The sequence below is a fragment of the Littorina saxatilis genome, linkage group LG14 (assembly GCF_037325665.1).
Source record: "Littorina saxatilis isolate snail1 linkage group LG14, US_GU_Lsax_2.0, whole genome shotgun sequence".
NCBI classification, from domain to species: domain Eukaryota; kingdom Metazoa; phylum Mollusca; class Gastropoda; order Littorinimorpha; family Littorinidae; genus Littorina; species Littorina saxatilis.
In genome coordinates this window covers 7,432,200-7,448,979 of record NC_090258.1, presented here as the reverse complement: position 1 = coordinate 7,448,979, position 16,780 = coordinate 7,432,200, and the positions used below count along the sequence as shown (strand labels likewise).

At 42.2% G+C, this 16,780-nt stretch overlaps 1 protein-coding gene and 1 non-coding gene across 2 annotated transcripts in view; one reads left to right on the top strand and one right to left on the bottom strand.

The window, feature by feature from the left end:
• Positions 1–9,221, bottom strand: part of LOC138947027 (protein disulfide-isomerase A5-like) — a 47,269-nt gene extending 38,048 nt beyond the window's left edge. Inside the window, exons 1-2 of the mRNA XM_070318457.1 lie at positions 9,064–9,221; positions 156–285 (exon numbers count right to left, since the gene is read on the bottom strand). Of these exons, the coding sequence (XP_070174558.1) occupies positions 156–285; positions 9,064–9,147 (214 nt within the window). The 5' untranslated portion in view covers positions 9,148–9,221. The remainder of the gene's footprint in view (positions 1–155; positions 286–9,063) is intronic.
• A 4,002-nt stretch (positions 9,222–13,223) lies between these two features.
• Trnah-gug (transfer RNA histidin (anticodon GUG)) lies at positions 13,224–13,295 on the top strand. The gene has a single exon. It is a non-coding gene; the product is annotated as a tRNA-His (tRNA).
• Positions 13,296–16,780: the final 3,485 nt, after the last annotated feature.

The window sequence follows — 16,780 nt, the reverse complement described above, 5'->3', positions numbered from 1 at the left end:
AATCATTTATTTAACAGAGGCGTTCAGGGGAGTGATAGAATGCCCACACTGAGAAGGCAGAAAATCACAAGATATGATGGCAAAGAAAGGGGTATTGACAGGAACCGAGGAGAGGAGACTGAGGATGAGTTCCCATTTGTTGAAAATGATCTCACCAGACTGTGTAAAAATGACGAGCAGATTGGTGCGAGTTCGCAGAAGTTTCTTGAAGTCCTTGAAGTCATCAACCCGGATGATCAAGTCTTTCTTGTTCTGCTTGGCTCCATTCCGGAATGGGATCACACACTGCAATCAACATTATATTCCATTCCTCAATGAATCAATCAATCATTTGCCCAATCAACATCTTCAATCAATAAAGGTGTCTGTAGATGATAAACATTAAACAGTATTGACATCAAAATTTATGTCAACAGACAGAATTTTGTTTTACAAATTTTAGGAACCCCCATTTTAAGACCTCCAAAAGGCTTAGATAAGTTAGATAAGTTAGATAAGTTAGAAATTATGTCTTAACCTTCGCTGGCACTCGTTATCGACTACACACGGACGCACTCGTGGGTCCGTGCGGACCCAGAAGGGTGTTTGATTGCAAATATCTCCTAAACGAGTTGGAATTCTTTAATGAGCTTTTAGAAATGCCTCAGACACCTAAAAAACTATCATCTCCTAAAAGCTCATTAAATTTCAGTGATAATTAATTGATTATACACGGTATTTGGAACAATTAAAATATTATGGGTCTGCATGGCCCCACGAGTGCCACGGAAGGGTAAGCACAATTTTCCTTCTTTGAGAAGTATGGGTCCGCACGGACCCACGAGTGCCTCGGAAGGGTATACACGCTTTTCCTTCTTTGAGAAGTATGGGTCTGCATGGCCCCACGAGTGCCTCGGAAGGGTATACACGCTTTTCCTTCTTTGAGAAGTATGGGTCTGCACGGCCCCACAAGTGCCTCGGAAGGGTATACACGCTTTTCCTTCTTTGAAAAGTATGGGTCCGCACGTCCCCACGAATGCTTCCGTGTGTAGTCTAAATTTGACCATTAATTAATTAATCAATTATCACTGAAATTTAATGAGCTTTTAGGAGATGATAGCTTGTTGGGTGTCTGAGGCATTTCTAAAAGCTCATTAAAAAATTCCAACTCGTTTAAGAGATATTTGCAATCAAACACCCTTCTGGGTCCGCACGGACCCACGAGTGCCGGCGAAGGTTAAACCGGGAGTAAATTTGCTGAGGTTGTGAACAGAACATCTGAGGAGAAAAAAAGGTCTTAACGGGAGGGAGTCTTGAATCGGGAAGGTGTGGAGGGGGCGACGGAGGTCTTAAAGAGGGGGGGGGGGGGGGGGGAAGAGGTGTTGATATTGTATTATCTCAAAACACCCAGACAAACAGCATCAAATTCTCATACTTCTTCTTCTTCTTCGTTCATGGGCTTAGACTCCCACGTTCACTCATGTTTTAAGCACGAGTGGATTTTTACGTGCATGACCGTTTTTACCCCGCCATTCAGGCAGCATACGCCGATTTCGAGGGAGGCATGCTGGGTATTTTCATGTTTCTATAACCCACCGAACTCTGACATGGATTACAGGATCTTTTCTGTGCGCACTTGGTCTTGTGCTTGCGTGTACACACGAAGGGGGTTAAGTCACAAGCAGGTCTGCACATAACTTGACCTGGGAAATCGGAAAAATCTCCACTCTTAACCCACCAGGCAGCAGCGACCGGGATTCGAACTCACGCCCTCCCGATTAGGAAGCCGACGTCTTACCACTGCGCCACTGCGCCTGTCAAATTCTCATACAATCTGCAACACTTTCAAACTTTGAATCAAAGCAATCGTACTGTCTCTTTTTTACATTTAGTCAAGTTTTGACTAAATGTTTTAACATAGAGGGGGAATCGAGACGAGGGTCGTGGTGTATGTGTATGTGTGTGTGTGTGTCTGTCTGTCTGTGCGTGTGTGTGTGTAGAGCGATTCAGACCAAACTACTGGACCGATCTTTATGAAATTTGACATGAGAGTTCCTGGGAATGATATCCCCGGACATTTTTTTAATTTTTTTCGATAAATACTTTTGATGACGTCATATCCGGCTTTTTGTAAAAGTTGAGGCGGCACTGTCACACCCTCATTTTTCAATCAAATTGATTGCAATTTTTGTAAAGCAATCTTCGACGAAGGCCGGACTTCGGTATTGCATTTCAGCTTGGTAGCTTAAAAATTAATTAATGACCCTAAAAATCGGAAAATTGTAATAATTTTTTTTTATATATATAAAACGATCCAAATTTACGTTCATCTTATTCTACATCATTTCCTGATTCCAAAAACATATAAATATGTTATATTTGGATTAAAAACAAGCTCTGAAAATTAAAAATATAAAAATTATGATCAAAATTAAATTTCCGAAATCGATTTAAAAACAATTTCATCTTATTCCTTGTCGGTTCCTGATTCCAAAAACATATAGATATGATATGTTTGGATTAAAAACACGCTCAGAAAGTTAAAACGAAGAGAGGTACAGAAAAGCGTGCTATGCAGCACAGCGAAACCACTACCGTGCTGAACAGGCTCGTCAGTTTCACTCCGTCATGCACAAGCGGCGGACTACGGTCATTGTGAAAAAATGCAGTGCGTTCAGTTTCATTCTGTGAGTTCCACAGCTTGACGAAATGTAGTAATTTCGCCTTACGCGACCTGTTACTCTTTCCTTTCAGATTTGACACATGGTGTGTGAATAATACCCACGTCTCTGTCCTTGTGAGAGTGAGTGAATTGCTTGTACAGCTGTGACAGTGTACACATATGAATTGACATGCATCCATATATATATATATATATATATATATATGTATTCATTTCAATTACTCGCTTGGATTGTTAGGATGGCTTAAAGGGCAGCTGTTGGGTTGTGGCTCTCAAAATCTGTTCATTAGAATGAGTTCTCATGTAACTGAAACTATACTTAAAAGTTACTTGGTGATTTTGACAGCTTGATAACACAAGTCCGAAGATTTTAGACATGCTACAATGTCTTTAATCGAAGAAAGTTTGCATTCTTGGCCGAGTCAATGCAGCCCGCTCGAAAATTACTTCCCTTGGACGCGTGACGTCAGCCGCGGAATCGGCCGGGTTGAACGGTGCTCTCTTTATGCCGTGTAGTGGGCGCAATCGGGTTGTCTAGTCAAGCCCTGAAGCATACTTCACGGGTAGGTGAAGAGAAACTTAGGATGGGGTGACTTCTCCCGGGCCAAAATTTCGCAGTAAAAAACAGAGTTCATAACATGTCTTCCGTCCCCCTCCTGCTTTTGTTCCACTTGAACCCTGTTTTTGTTCAACTTATTGGCAGATATTGTCACGCGTCGAGGAACACAAACACACACACACAAACACACTCACACACAGACACACCCACAAACACACACACACACACACGTGTTATCACATATATACACAAACACACACATACGTGTTATCACACACACACACACACACACACACACACACACACACACACACACACCATCACAAACACAGTTTGACAAATTTATCTTTGATTTTTTGCGGCCGAACCCCCCTCCCCCATTTTCCACACTAGATCCACTGTTTCATCTTTGTCTCTGTCTCTCTTCCCTTTATCTTATCTCGTCTATCTACTTGAGTGAGTAACTGAAGATATATTATCTTCGTCTCTTTCCTAGATTTTCCCACTGACAGAGTTGGCTTTTGTCTTGAATTCAGTACCTCACACGTACACGGTAATTGGCGTGACACCTCAAGCGGACCTTCTTCATAAGTGTAAAGTGTCTGCTGACCAGGGACACGAGGGTCTGTGGTTAACCGGGTGGACTGGAGGAGTAGCAACAGCATGTGAACCACTTTAGAAATGACTTGTGAAGGTTGCAGTCGGTCAGATCAAAGAAGAGACAAGAAGGGCAAAGCCCATACGACTCACATGCTTGACCTTGACCTTTACATGACCCTGACCAGGGTCAAGGTCAAATAACTAAACCTAGCAATGACATCATACACTAAGAACTGCTTTACACATTTTTCCTACCAAAATACATGTGACCTTGACCCAAGGTCAAGGTCATCCAAGGTCATGCAACACAAAGCTGTTAATTCAAGACATAGGAAGTACAATGGTGCTTATTGGCCCTTTCTACCATGAGATATGGTCACTTTTAGTGGTTCACTACCTTATTTTGGTCACATTTCATAAGGGTCAAAGTGACCTTGACCTTGATCATATGTGACCAAATGTGTCTCATGATGAAAGCATAACATGTGCCCCACATAAATTTTAAGTTTGAAACAGTTATCTTCAATAGTTCAGGGTCAAGGTCACTTCAAAATATGTATACAATCCAACTTTGAAGAGCTCCTGTGACCTTGACCTTGAAGCAAGGTAAACCAAACTGGTATCAAAAGATGGGGCTTACTTTGCCCTATATATCATATATAGGTGAGGTATTCAATCTCAAAAACTTCAGAGAAAATGGGAAAAATGTGAAAAATACCTGTTTTTTAGACAACATTTATGGCCCCTGCGACCTTGACCTTGAAGCAAGGTCAAGATGCTATGAATGTTTTTTGGGGCCTTGTCATCATACACCATCTTGCCAAATTTGGTACTGATAGACTGAATAGTGTCCAAGAAATATCCAATGTTAAAGTTTTCCGGACGGCCGGCCGGCCGGACGGACGGACGACTCGGGTGAGTACATAGACTCACTTTTGCTTCGCATGTGAGTCAAAAATGGGAACGTGGGTCTTGAGAAGATACCACCATCAGACCTGTTTACCCCCATAAGTGTTTTGGAGTAATGCTCAGCCCCAAAAATAGTAATCCTGGCACAAAAATTGTAATCATCCAGCATTCGTCGCCAATTACAACGCACATGACAACTGTACATGTGTCTGCGAAACGCAATCTGTGCACATAATTATATCCATCATTCACAAACAAAACACATCAGTCAGTTTTTGTAGTCATCATAATTTCAAAGAAGATCACATCAAAAGCACATGCATCACTGATTCTTTTTCTTTTGCTCGTAGTAGGCCTTTTTCAGTGTGTCAAGCGCTTCTCTACTGTACTTGCGCTTGCCGAATGAGTGAGGGCGAGACTTCACCACTAGAAGGCTTTCCAGCGTCTCATCAGACAGACATGATCTCTGGTCAGTCAGGTGCTTTTTCACCCCATTTTGCCATTGAAAAAAACAATGCCAAACATGTGAATTAATTTAAAAAAAAAATATATATATATCTATTTTTATTTTTTACATTTTTTTTATTTATGAAAATCGTAGTCTTGACACGGATAGCGGAATGGCGTATTTTTGGCAGAAAATCGTAATAAATTACGCCAAAATCGTAAGGGTAAACAGGTCTACACCATCCCAATACTTTACTTTGTGCAAGAATCAATCACGCGTACAGCATTACAGATGTCCAGCTGTAAACTACATTGTACTGTAAACTTCGCAGCGACCTTATCGGGTTCCTCGAGTGACGTCACAGCAAGACTAACGCTGCGGCGTCTTTTCTTGTGCTGACAGAGTTGTCGGTCGCGGATTTTGAGTCGTTTCGGCCTGCCAACTGCTTCGTTTTTTTCCGGATTGTGAGAACTGGCAGAAAGTTTCACGCATTTTAATGGTTTCAAACTAATGATAAAAGTGTCTTCTTCTGAACCAAATCAACAGTCTTTAGTTGAATCAACTCGGAAAACTCTTAAACGCGTTTGTGCACGCGACTCCGCGCATTTTTGAGGCCAGGCAACTCGACGACATTGCTGCCCTTTAATTGTCACACAGTTCAGAAGTCATGAGTTATTGCAAGAAGTGAAAACAAAAAACATAAAAACCTGGCAGCTGTTACTTCTGACTATATTTTTGGTGTGTAAATAATGAACAATAAAATGTTGCTGGGTTCCTTTTTATATTTAGTCAAGTTTTGACTAAATATTTTAACATCGAGGGGGAATCGAAACGAGGGTCGTGGTGTATGTGTGTGTGTATGTGTGTGTGTGTGTGTGTGCGTGCGTGCGTGCGTGCGTGTAGAGCGATTCAGACTAAACTACTGGACCGATCTTTATGAAATTTGACATGAGAGTTCCTGGGATTGATATCCCCATACGTTTTTTTTCATTTTTTTGATAAATGTCTTTGATGACGTCATATCCGGCTTTTCGTGAAAGTTGAGGCGGCACTGTCACGCCCTCATTTTTCAACCAAATTGGTTGAAATTTTGGTCAAGTAATCTTAGACGAAGCCCGGGGTTCGGTATTGCATTTCAGCTTGGTGGCTTAAAAATTAATTAATGACTTTGGTCATTAAAAATCTGAAAATTGTAAAAAAAAATAAAAATTTATAAAACGATCCAAATTTACGTTTATCTTATTCTCCATCATTTGCTGATTCCAAAAACATATAAATATGTTATACAGTAAAACCTGCATCCAGCGGACCCTTAATTCGGCGGACACCTTTGCATAACGGACACTTCAAGTGAGGACGGATGTATTTTACACTCAAAAACACCTTAAAAGAGCGGACACCTCAAAGGCGCGGACGCGGACACTCTTTTTTGGTCCCGATTTGGTTCGTTACCTGTCAACAACGGTCCGCCATCTTGGTTCTGCAAATTCTCGCTGGCGATGTGAACGCGCGAGAAGCTTATTTTGTAAGCCAACGACAGCACTTGAAAGATTGATTTTTTGTATGGTGCACGCTCATTGGTCGATGCCGTGAATTAAACTGAACTCACAAACAAAAACAAGTTAGGGTTTCTACTTTCTGTACTGTGGTGCATCTTCGTCTCATCCTTCGTCGATCGCGGTCTCATCATGTCAAAACGGAAATTTCTGACTTAAGAAGAAAGAGTCGATGTGATAAAGAAATTGAACGGCGAACTCTTCGAGTGGTTTTCGAGAGCTCGATCAAAGAATATTCCCGTGAATGGCCCATTGCTTCAGATAAGAAACCGATTGCACCTCTTTCTCTCTCTCGCTCGTTCTCTCTCTCGCTCGTCCTCTCTCTCTCTCGCTCAGTCGTTCTCTCTCTCTCTCTCTCTCGCTTAGTCGTTCTCTCTCTCTCTCTTGCTCGTTTTCGCTATCGCTCGTTCTCCGTTCTCTCTCTCTCTCTCGCTCAGTCGTTCTCTCTCTCTCTCTCTCTCTCTCTCTCTCTCTCTCTCTCTCTCTCTCTCTCTCTCTCTCTCTCTCTCTCTCTCTCTCTCTCTCTCTCTCTCTCTCTCTCTCTCTCTCTCTCTCTCTCTCTCTCTCTCTCGCTCGCTCTCTCTCTCCCTCTCTCTCGCTCGTTCTCTCTCTCGCTCGTTCTCCGTTCACCCTGAAATGCTGACAGCTGTCATGAACTTGAGTAGCATTCTGAAGATGTGCGTCTGAACCAAGCCAGACTGATTCTGGTTTTGTACATACATGTTGCATGTTGAACTTGTTTTCTTTGTCACTTTCTGTATGACTACATGTAATGCACAGTTTAGAATAAAACTATTTGGCTGTGTTTTTTCTTCCCAAAAAATGTCTGCGCATTCATATTCAAAAGAAAGGACACCTTTGTACAAAGGACAGTGGCAAGGTTCCCCAAGGGTGTCCTTTGCTCGCAGGTTTTACTGTATTCGGATTAAAAACAAGCTCTGAAAATTAAACATATAAAAATTATTATCAAAATTTTTTTTTCGAAATCAATTTCAAAACACTTTCATCTTATTCCTTGTCGGTTCCTGATTCCAAAAATATATAGATATGATATGTTTGGATTAAAAACACGCTCAGAAAGTTAAAACGAAGAGAGGTACAGAAAAGCGTGCTATCCTTCTCAGCGCAACGAATACCCCGCTCTTCTTGTCAATTCCACGTGCACTGCCTTTGCCACGGGCGGTGGAGTGACGATGCTACGAGTATACGGTCTTGCTGCGTTGCGTTGCGTTCAGTTTCATTCTGTGAGTTCGACAGCTACTTGACTAAATATTGTATTTTCGCCTTACGCGACTTGTTTGTCTTTAATGCTGATTGACAGCATAATGTTCAATGTCTGTAACACACACACATACACATAGACAGCTGTGACAGTCACTTCCACTGGCTGTCGTGTGGCAATCAAACACAAACACATACATGTACACTCACTCGTACACACACATACACTCACACAATTTCACTGTCTGCCCACACACTCATGCATTGGTACACAAGCTATAAAAGAAATCAATGGCCTTGCGTGCACGCTTCATATTGTTGAAGATTTGAGCAACATCTGCCCTGCCTTTCTCAAGATTTCTAGCAAAACTGAACTTTTACATATTTAGTGTACACGGTCTGTTCTAAAATAATTCAAAACCGGTCTGTGCTCTACAGCTGAGAGGGAGATATCTAAAAAATAAAAATAAAATGTAAAAAAAAAACGCAGTCACACTGGCTTAATTAACCTTTCAGTCCACTTGAAGTGATAAGGCAGTGAGGGAGAGGGGGGGCTGTTCTGAAGTGAGGGCCTAGCGGATATATAGCTAGTACTGTCCCTTGAAACCAAACCCACAAAGTAAACACTACGTACTTCTTTAAATGGAGGTATACCGGCAAGACACAATGACTAACTTTCTAGACGCACTCCCCTCCTGGGATTCAAATCAACATTCTGTTCTAAGGTGCAGGCATCGACCCGGTTATCTTGCGACTGCTCACAACAAATGCGTCGTCTGCTACAGACAAGCACTTTTAACTTGCGCTTATGCTGAACAGATGCGCCTGACTAAAACGTTATTGCTCCACGTGCCACCGAACCACAACTAAAATGAAACTTTCAAAACCGTCAGCACGCTTAAAAAAAGTACTATGTGAGGATGGAGCGAACAAAAAGTTAGCATCTGACCCGGAACCCACAGTCGCAATCGTACATGTACAAGTTCGATGCATTTAGCCACGCTCCTTTCCCTCAAGCACATAACGGCTTAGTGCGTTCAGTAGATCGTAACCAGTACTATCCCTTGACGCTTCAGCGTTGGACCGAAAGCATATACTTTCTACTTACCAATAAAGTGAAGCATGCCAGCAGCAGAGTTCTCAAGAGCAGCGCCATGATGCCACGTTCGGAAGATGAATAATCGTTGGGCATGCGCGACAGGGTGGCTTCCTGTCTCTTGTTCCCACGGTGACGATAGTTTCGTCTGCTCGAAAGCCCCGTGGCCAAAAATGACACGTGGCGGATTGAGATAAGATAAAAACACACGGAGTTTCCTGTATGGGGATCAGTAAATTGAACTGTCTCATTTCGAAGCCGGTAACCTGACAGCTCACTGTCGGATGTCATCAGTCTAGAAAAGTTATAATTACTTTCGCCCGTAGCCTATATATATATATCTATTTGCCGGGGCCACGGTGAGTCGCGAGACAGAGACAGACAGCGTGGCGGTTCACCACAATCACCTTTGAAGGCGAAGTCCTGTCAAACGGGATTGAGAATTTCAGAGCTTATTTCTTAGCCCTATATTATCTGTTGTGGCTTCTCAAATGCCAGAACATACAGACAGACAAAAGCCGCTAGACCCCATCACAAACAGAACTCTTAAATCCACAGGTGTTGCCCACACACACACACAAACACACACACACACACAGAAGCCGTATATATATATATATGTATATCTATATCTATAAATAGGGGAAAGGCTCCTAATATGGACCGGCTCCTAATATGGACCACCTCCTGTTCGGCTGACAAACTAACGGCGCTCAGAGCGCTCAAAACAATTTCATTCGCTTTATTCGCTCTCTCTGGATAAGTTGCACATGTCAAAACAGTTGCAGAAACACAAACCTGAAAACCGTTAGGCTTTTTCGCTTTTTTTCACTTTTGGCAGCGTTCACTCTAAATTTGCCGCCTAAAACGGACCCGTTTCTGTCCACAGCCAAAGCTTTTATAACACAAAAACTTGGCAATATATGACAGCTAAGACAGTATTTGTTACATTTTAACAGTGTGTACCCCGAGTTTCTACTGCAAACAAAAAATAATAGCAAAACCTCAAAGTATGTGTGAGTCCCCTAATATGGACCACCTTCAACAAATCGAAGAAAATAAAAACTAAAGGCAATTTTAATTATATCATTAAAAACCTTGCTGGAAATAACCTATAACTAGCCCTCGAGATTTCCAAAAAATATAACAAATAGTCTTTTTTTTGTGGAAGTTGATAATTTCACTTATTTTCACTCTGTTTTTGATAAGCTTCTTCAGTTTCCTGGTGTGCTTCAAATAATGCTCTCATCAATCCGAAACAGCTAAATCTAAAGCATATTTGAATTAGTCTGACTAGTACACTAAGTTGTATCATGTTATTTTGAAGTTTTGGGGGCTTTTTACAGTGATTCGTGAAGGCCGCTTCACTGGTCCATATTGGGCGCCCAGGCTCCTAATATGGACTATTTGTGATTTTTTTCTGTATTTAATTTTTGCTGAAGGTCTATCAAAGCTATTTCACTCTAATTAGGCCTAACGGTTAAACTAAGAGAGAAGGACTACCAACCACAAAATGAAACTTCTTCGCATGAAAACAAGCTAGTTATCAGCAATAAACAAAAAGTGGTCCATATTAGGGGCCCTTCCCCTATATAGAGATAGGTGACAGTGTATTTTTCGCGTGGCTATAAATTGATTCGACCTTTTCACTTTGACAGTAAGAACAACTTACGGGTGCAAGGGAAGCGTTCTGGACAGCGCAGTGACATTCTAAAAATAGTAACGTAGAAACGGGAATATGGATTGAAGCCACACGAAGGAAGGGAGATAAACGCAAAACACTGGAGAAGATAAGGAAGAGTTACTGGGAATGGTGAAATGAACAGAAAAACCAAAATCGGTTCAGCGCTGCGCGCTGAGCACGTGTTGAAATATCTCATCGATGATATTGTGTCCGGGGTGTAGCTGAATACGGTGTCCAAATTTGAAAAGATCCACGGAGAACTTTGGCTTTGGTGTGTCGGTATGGGGGCCCGGGTAGCTGAGGTGGAACCAAAATCGGTTCAGCGCTGCGCGCTGAGAGCACGTGTTGAAATATCTCATCGATGAGGTTGTGTCCGGGGTCTCTCTGAATAAGCCCACCAAATTTGAAGCAGATCCATCGAGAACTTTGGCCGTGCATCGCGCACAGACAGACAGACACACAGACACTGACACAGACACACAGACACTAGTCGTATATATATATAGATAGCAGGGGCGGATCAGTTGCTTTGTAAGGGGGGGGGGGCACTTTGAATCGAAAGTGAATGTGATGGGCGCGAAGCGCCCGAATTTGCTAGGGGAGTCCGGGGGCATGCCCCCCCCCCCCCCCCCCCCCCGGAAAAAAAATTTGCCCAAAGAAGCAAAATGGTGCCATCTGGTGCCATTTGAACTTAGAAATGGTCATAGAATCAGCATAGAAAAACCTTTTTTTTCTTCTTCTTTTTTTTTTTCCGGGGGGCCTGTGCCCCCCCCCCCCCCCCCCCCCCTCGTCCGCCCCTGGATAGTTGCCGCTTCAGCGAGGACAAACTCGGTGTAGCCTGCGTGTCACAGAACTACTTTGCTTTTAGAAGGGATATTGATAGGACAAGGTGATAGGAGAGAGTGCCCCCCCCCCCCCCCCCAACACACACACACACACTTCTATCCCTTCAGTCCGGCATATAAGATCAAATCATAGCGGGTAAGCTTGTGATGACTCTCTTATCTGAATGACTCTTGTACCCGGCCCCGCCGGCTTCGGTCTGATCAAACTGATTCAGTCAGTGACTTGAATCCGTTTGAGGCGGCTTTGACCCTTTTTTCATTTAGGCGGGGTTTACAAAAAAATCTTTAAAAAAAAAAAAGAAGCTTTAGCCTACACATACAATTGCACAGAAACAAGTTCGGATGTCAGTCTAGAAAAGTTATAATTACTTTCCGCCCGTATATTGCCACTGCAGCGAGGACAAACTCGGTGTAGCCCATAGTGCATACACATGATAGTGTACTCTAAGGCCTAAAAAAAAAATAGGTGTGGTTACGGTAACCCGACCTACCCTATTTTTAGGGGCCGATCCTATAACTTTTTATTACATTTGTCAAACAAAAAAAAAAAGTGCAAAAAAACGCAATGAAAGCGAAAGCGCCCGTGTCGCACACTTATTTCCCTGTCAAGTAGGTTTAATTTGTACACATTAGAAAAAAAAGTTTAAAAAAAACCAAAAGTGATTGCCTACCTACCTACCCTATTTTTTTGGCAATGACCTTAACCACACCTATTTTTTTTTTTGTTTGCCTAATCAAGAAGTTGTGCTACCACGGGAACATCCCAATAATTGAGTGGGACAGGATTCAAAAGCTTCCTGGGGCTGCAGTGAGGAATCGTTCAGTACACGGTTTTTCTGTTATTGACCTTAATAGCTTTCACACACCAATGATCTTCTTGCTGACCGTTCATGCCCAGGCTGGACAATAGACTTCGGAGTGCGAGGATCAGGGAAAATAACCTCACTGATGTGAACCTGTCTGTGAGTGTGACTATCGTGACGCCCATATTTAACGGCTTAGTCGTATGACAATTCCAAGAATATATTATCTTGATACGCAAGCTCTTAGACTAGGGTAGGTTAATGATTGTAGCCGGATAAGCTTTGTCGTGATAATTATGCTGATGCAGTCAGATTAAAAGTGTGTGTGCGTGTGCGCGCGTGTGTGTGTGTGTGTGTGTGTGAGAGAGAGAGGATTGCCGCACAAGATCTCCTTCAGGGACAACTAGGCTTACACCAACAACACATACACAGTCCGATTATCTGTTTGCCTTCTTTTGAAAATTATACATGGAGTAGATATGATGCGTTAGTTTTAACTCTGTGTGTGTGTGTGTGTGTGTGTGTGTGTGTGTGAGAGAGTGTGAGTGTGTGTGCCGGTGTGTGTGTATGTGTCCTGTGTGTCGTTAATGTGTAGAGACGGGGGGAGAATAAGAGAAGTGAGAAAGCGAGTAAGAATGGAGTGTGAAGAGAGAGAGAGGGGTAACGCATAACAAGTCGCGTGAGACGAAATTACAATATTTAGTCAAACTGTCGAACTCACAAAATGAAAGTAAACGCACTGCATTTTTTCACCAAGTGACCCTTCTTACTCGCTTTCTCACTTCTTTTATTCTCCCCCTCTCACATTAACGACACACAGGATCTCGGCCTGTTAACATCGCCGTGATAGTCTAGTGGTTAGGACCTCGCGTTGTGGCCGCGATAACCCAGGTTCGAATCCTGGTCACGGCAAACTTTTTACTTTTCACCCTCCTCCAACATTGTCACTTCACAACTTTATAATGCTTCAATGGGATTTCGAGTAACTGTAAGAAGCTGTATTAATTCCTCGGCATTTTTTCTTATGCCTTAGCACCCCATCTCTCCTCTCGCCCTCCCCCTCTCTCTCTTCACACTCTGTTAACCCGTGATTTGTAAAAATGTTAAAAAAAAAAATACAAATCGCGGGGTGCGCCTCGCGATTTGTAAAAAATTTTACAAATCACGTTTTTGCGCCCGATATTTTCTTGTCATCTCCAAAGTCAAGGGACAAACACGAAATCCCTTGACTTTTGGGGTAGCGCGACTCTGTTAATTTTAAGATTTTTTTTTCCATTTTTTTTCTTCTTTTTTTCTTCATTACTAGGACGTTCCATCGTTGGGAAATTCCGGTCGCTTCCTCCCAGTGGAAAGCTAGCAGTGACAGCGTCGCACTACCCCAAAGTCAAGGGATCTATTAGTCCCGTTTCGCCGTTATCCCATTTCACCCCCATCCCATTTCGCGACATTTCACAGGCCAAGTGTCATTTTACCACCATATCATGTACCATTAGCTCCACATCCCATTTTGGCGCAATCCCGTTTCGCCGTTAGCCCATTTCGCCCCCATCCCATTTTCGCGACATTTCTCAGGCCAAGTGTCATTTTACCACCATGTCATGTACCATTAGCTCCCCATCCCATTTTGGCGCAATACCGTTTCGCCGTTAGCCCATTTCGCCCCCATCCCATTTTTGCGACATTTCACAGGCTAAGTGTCATTTTACCACCGTGTCATACCACTAGCGCCACATTCCATTTTGTCGCCATGCCGTTTTGCTGTCATCCCATTTCGCCGCCATCCCTATTTTGCGACATTTTGGATTGTGGCAAAAATGGGATTTCGCGTAAACGGAATGTCTTCCTAGTTGAATAACGCAGTATTATGAGTTATTTCTAATATGCTGACTGTTAGCAAATGATAACAAGACATGTCGAGAAAAAAGATATCAAGTATGAGCCTTTTAGGCGAATGCTGATATCGTTTGTGAGACATGTCTGTTATCATTTGCTAACAGTCAGCATATTAGAAATAACGGTTTTATTACCGTTTAATTCGACCAAAAGAAATTTCGAAGCAACCCCGCGAATTAGACAGAACAGCCGCAGTCGGAACTTGAGCGCTTCTACGTGATTATGAGGGCCCCAAAGGGTTTAAAATCGTGATCGTGATCTTGTTTTTTGACCTTTCTGTGACCGTGATAGCCGAAATTTCCATTTCTGTGATCGTGATGGGACTTTGCCTGTGATCCGTGATGACAAAACAAATCAAGTATCGTGATCGTGATCGTCATTTGTTTTCGTGATCGTGATGGGCATTATTTCAAAGCATGTTATTTTCAACGTACATTTTTCACAGCTGTATCACTCTATGATCCTCTATTCGTCAAGGTGTTTGTGATCGTGAAAACAAAAATCAAGGTAACTGTGATCGTGAAAGCTAAAATTTCCCTTCCCGTGATCGTGATGATACCCCCCCTTTGGGGCCCTCGATTATGCCTGTCACAGTCAAAGAATTCTCGTGACCTGAGTCAAGCCAATCAGAGTAACACACCTGACGTGATGCCTTCACAGGTCAAATGCCTTTGACACACAACAATCTCACAAGATAAACCATGTTGAACATGCGTTTCGGTTGCTTCGCTTTTTCTCGTTGAACAGAGTGCGACAGATTTAGAACCGACTCCGATCCAGACGGATGGGAAATGACGTAAAGATACATTTGATGTAAAGCGAGTGGCGCAATTTCACTTGATTTTTCCGAACTTTGATCATTTAGATTTCAAGTGAGCGGTCGGCATTGCACACTCAGACGATGGGCGGTGCCTTGCTGTTCCGTTACGCACCCACCGACAAAACTCGCTTTTCGGTATTTTTTTATTTAGATAAAGAGAGTATTACCTGACAGCATTTGAAGTGTCATTCTTTAGAATAAATCACGCTGATATTGTTGAATTACATTTTTACTTTGTCTTGTTAATTTTTAGCGTGATAAACAAAAAGGGTCCCTGCCTGAACGTTATATAACATTTAGAGGGTCACCTAGAATCCGTCCTGGGCTCGTATTCTTGAAACAGCTGCAACTCATATACCGGCCTGTAAAACCACTTTCGCTCGATAAGTCCGCTAAGTGTTATTCATGAATCTCCGGTAAAGACTTACCCGGGTGTCTCCGAGCTGTAAAGTTAGAGGACCCATCCCCCTCCTCTAAAACCGTCAATTTTGAATAAATCTTGTTAAAATATTGTTTGTAGATTTATGTCCCTCATGGAGACACATTGGTGTCATTTAAGCACCAATGCATTGCGGACAAATACGAGATACCGCTCGCGAAAGATTTCAATCGATGCTCGATCATACCGGCTTGTGGTGAAAGCGTGCTAGCGTCTTCTTTAATGCATTACAGTGTCCGAACCCCCCGCGGGTTAGGGGGAAGAATTTACCCGATGCTCCCCAGCATGTCGTAAGAGGCGACTAACGGATTCTGTTTCTCCTTTTACCCTTGTTAAGTGTTTCTTGTATAGAATATAGTCAATTTTTGTAAAGATTTTAGTCAAGCAGTATGTAAGAAATGTTAAGTCCTTTGTACTGGAAACTTGCATTCTCCCAGTAAGGTCATATATTGTACTACGTTGCAAGCCCCTGGAGCAAATTTTTGATTAGTGCTTTTGTGAACAAGAAACAATTGACAAGTGGCTCTATCACATCTCCCTCTTTCCCCGTCGCGATATAACCTTCGTGGTTGAAAACGACGTTAAACACCAAATAAAGAAAAGAAAACAGTGTCCAATTATTTTCAAAACTGATTCCGTGGTCGAACGGTTCTCTCGTTCGCCTGATGCGTGATTGAGTCGAGTTCAAATCTCCATCTGCCCGTAATCTTTTTTTTACTCTTTGGTATTTGTTTATTTTTGTTTATTTTCTTCATGTGCAAAAGAGTACGTTATAATAGCAAAATTGATTTAAAAATTTTTTTTAGGCTGGAATGTTTTTTTTTAAATCTTTGGTTAACATGATATTAGTTTATTGATAAAGTTTGTTAACTTAAACATGTAAACATTTGATTAAAAAAATTATATAAATAACCATGAAGAAGGATGCTTCCCGCTTAAAAAAACAAAGGTGAGAGAGAAAAAATAAAACTAAAATGCGGTAGCAGCCACCTGCATGCAACTGAGATTAAAAACAAAAAAATAAAAAATAAATAAAAAGGGTCTCCCCGTGTTTTTATTTCATTCAGTTTGTTTGGGTAGTTGCTATTGACTTTGAAACTGACACGCTGGCTAAAATGCTGCAACATTGTGTCCTTCAAAGTCAAACTGTCGTTTAACTACCGCCCAGTATTTATTTTTACTGCCCAGTAATTATTTATTTTTCCCCGGTATTCATGTGTGTCTAGCGGAAGGTCGGCAGCTACC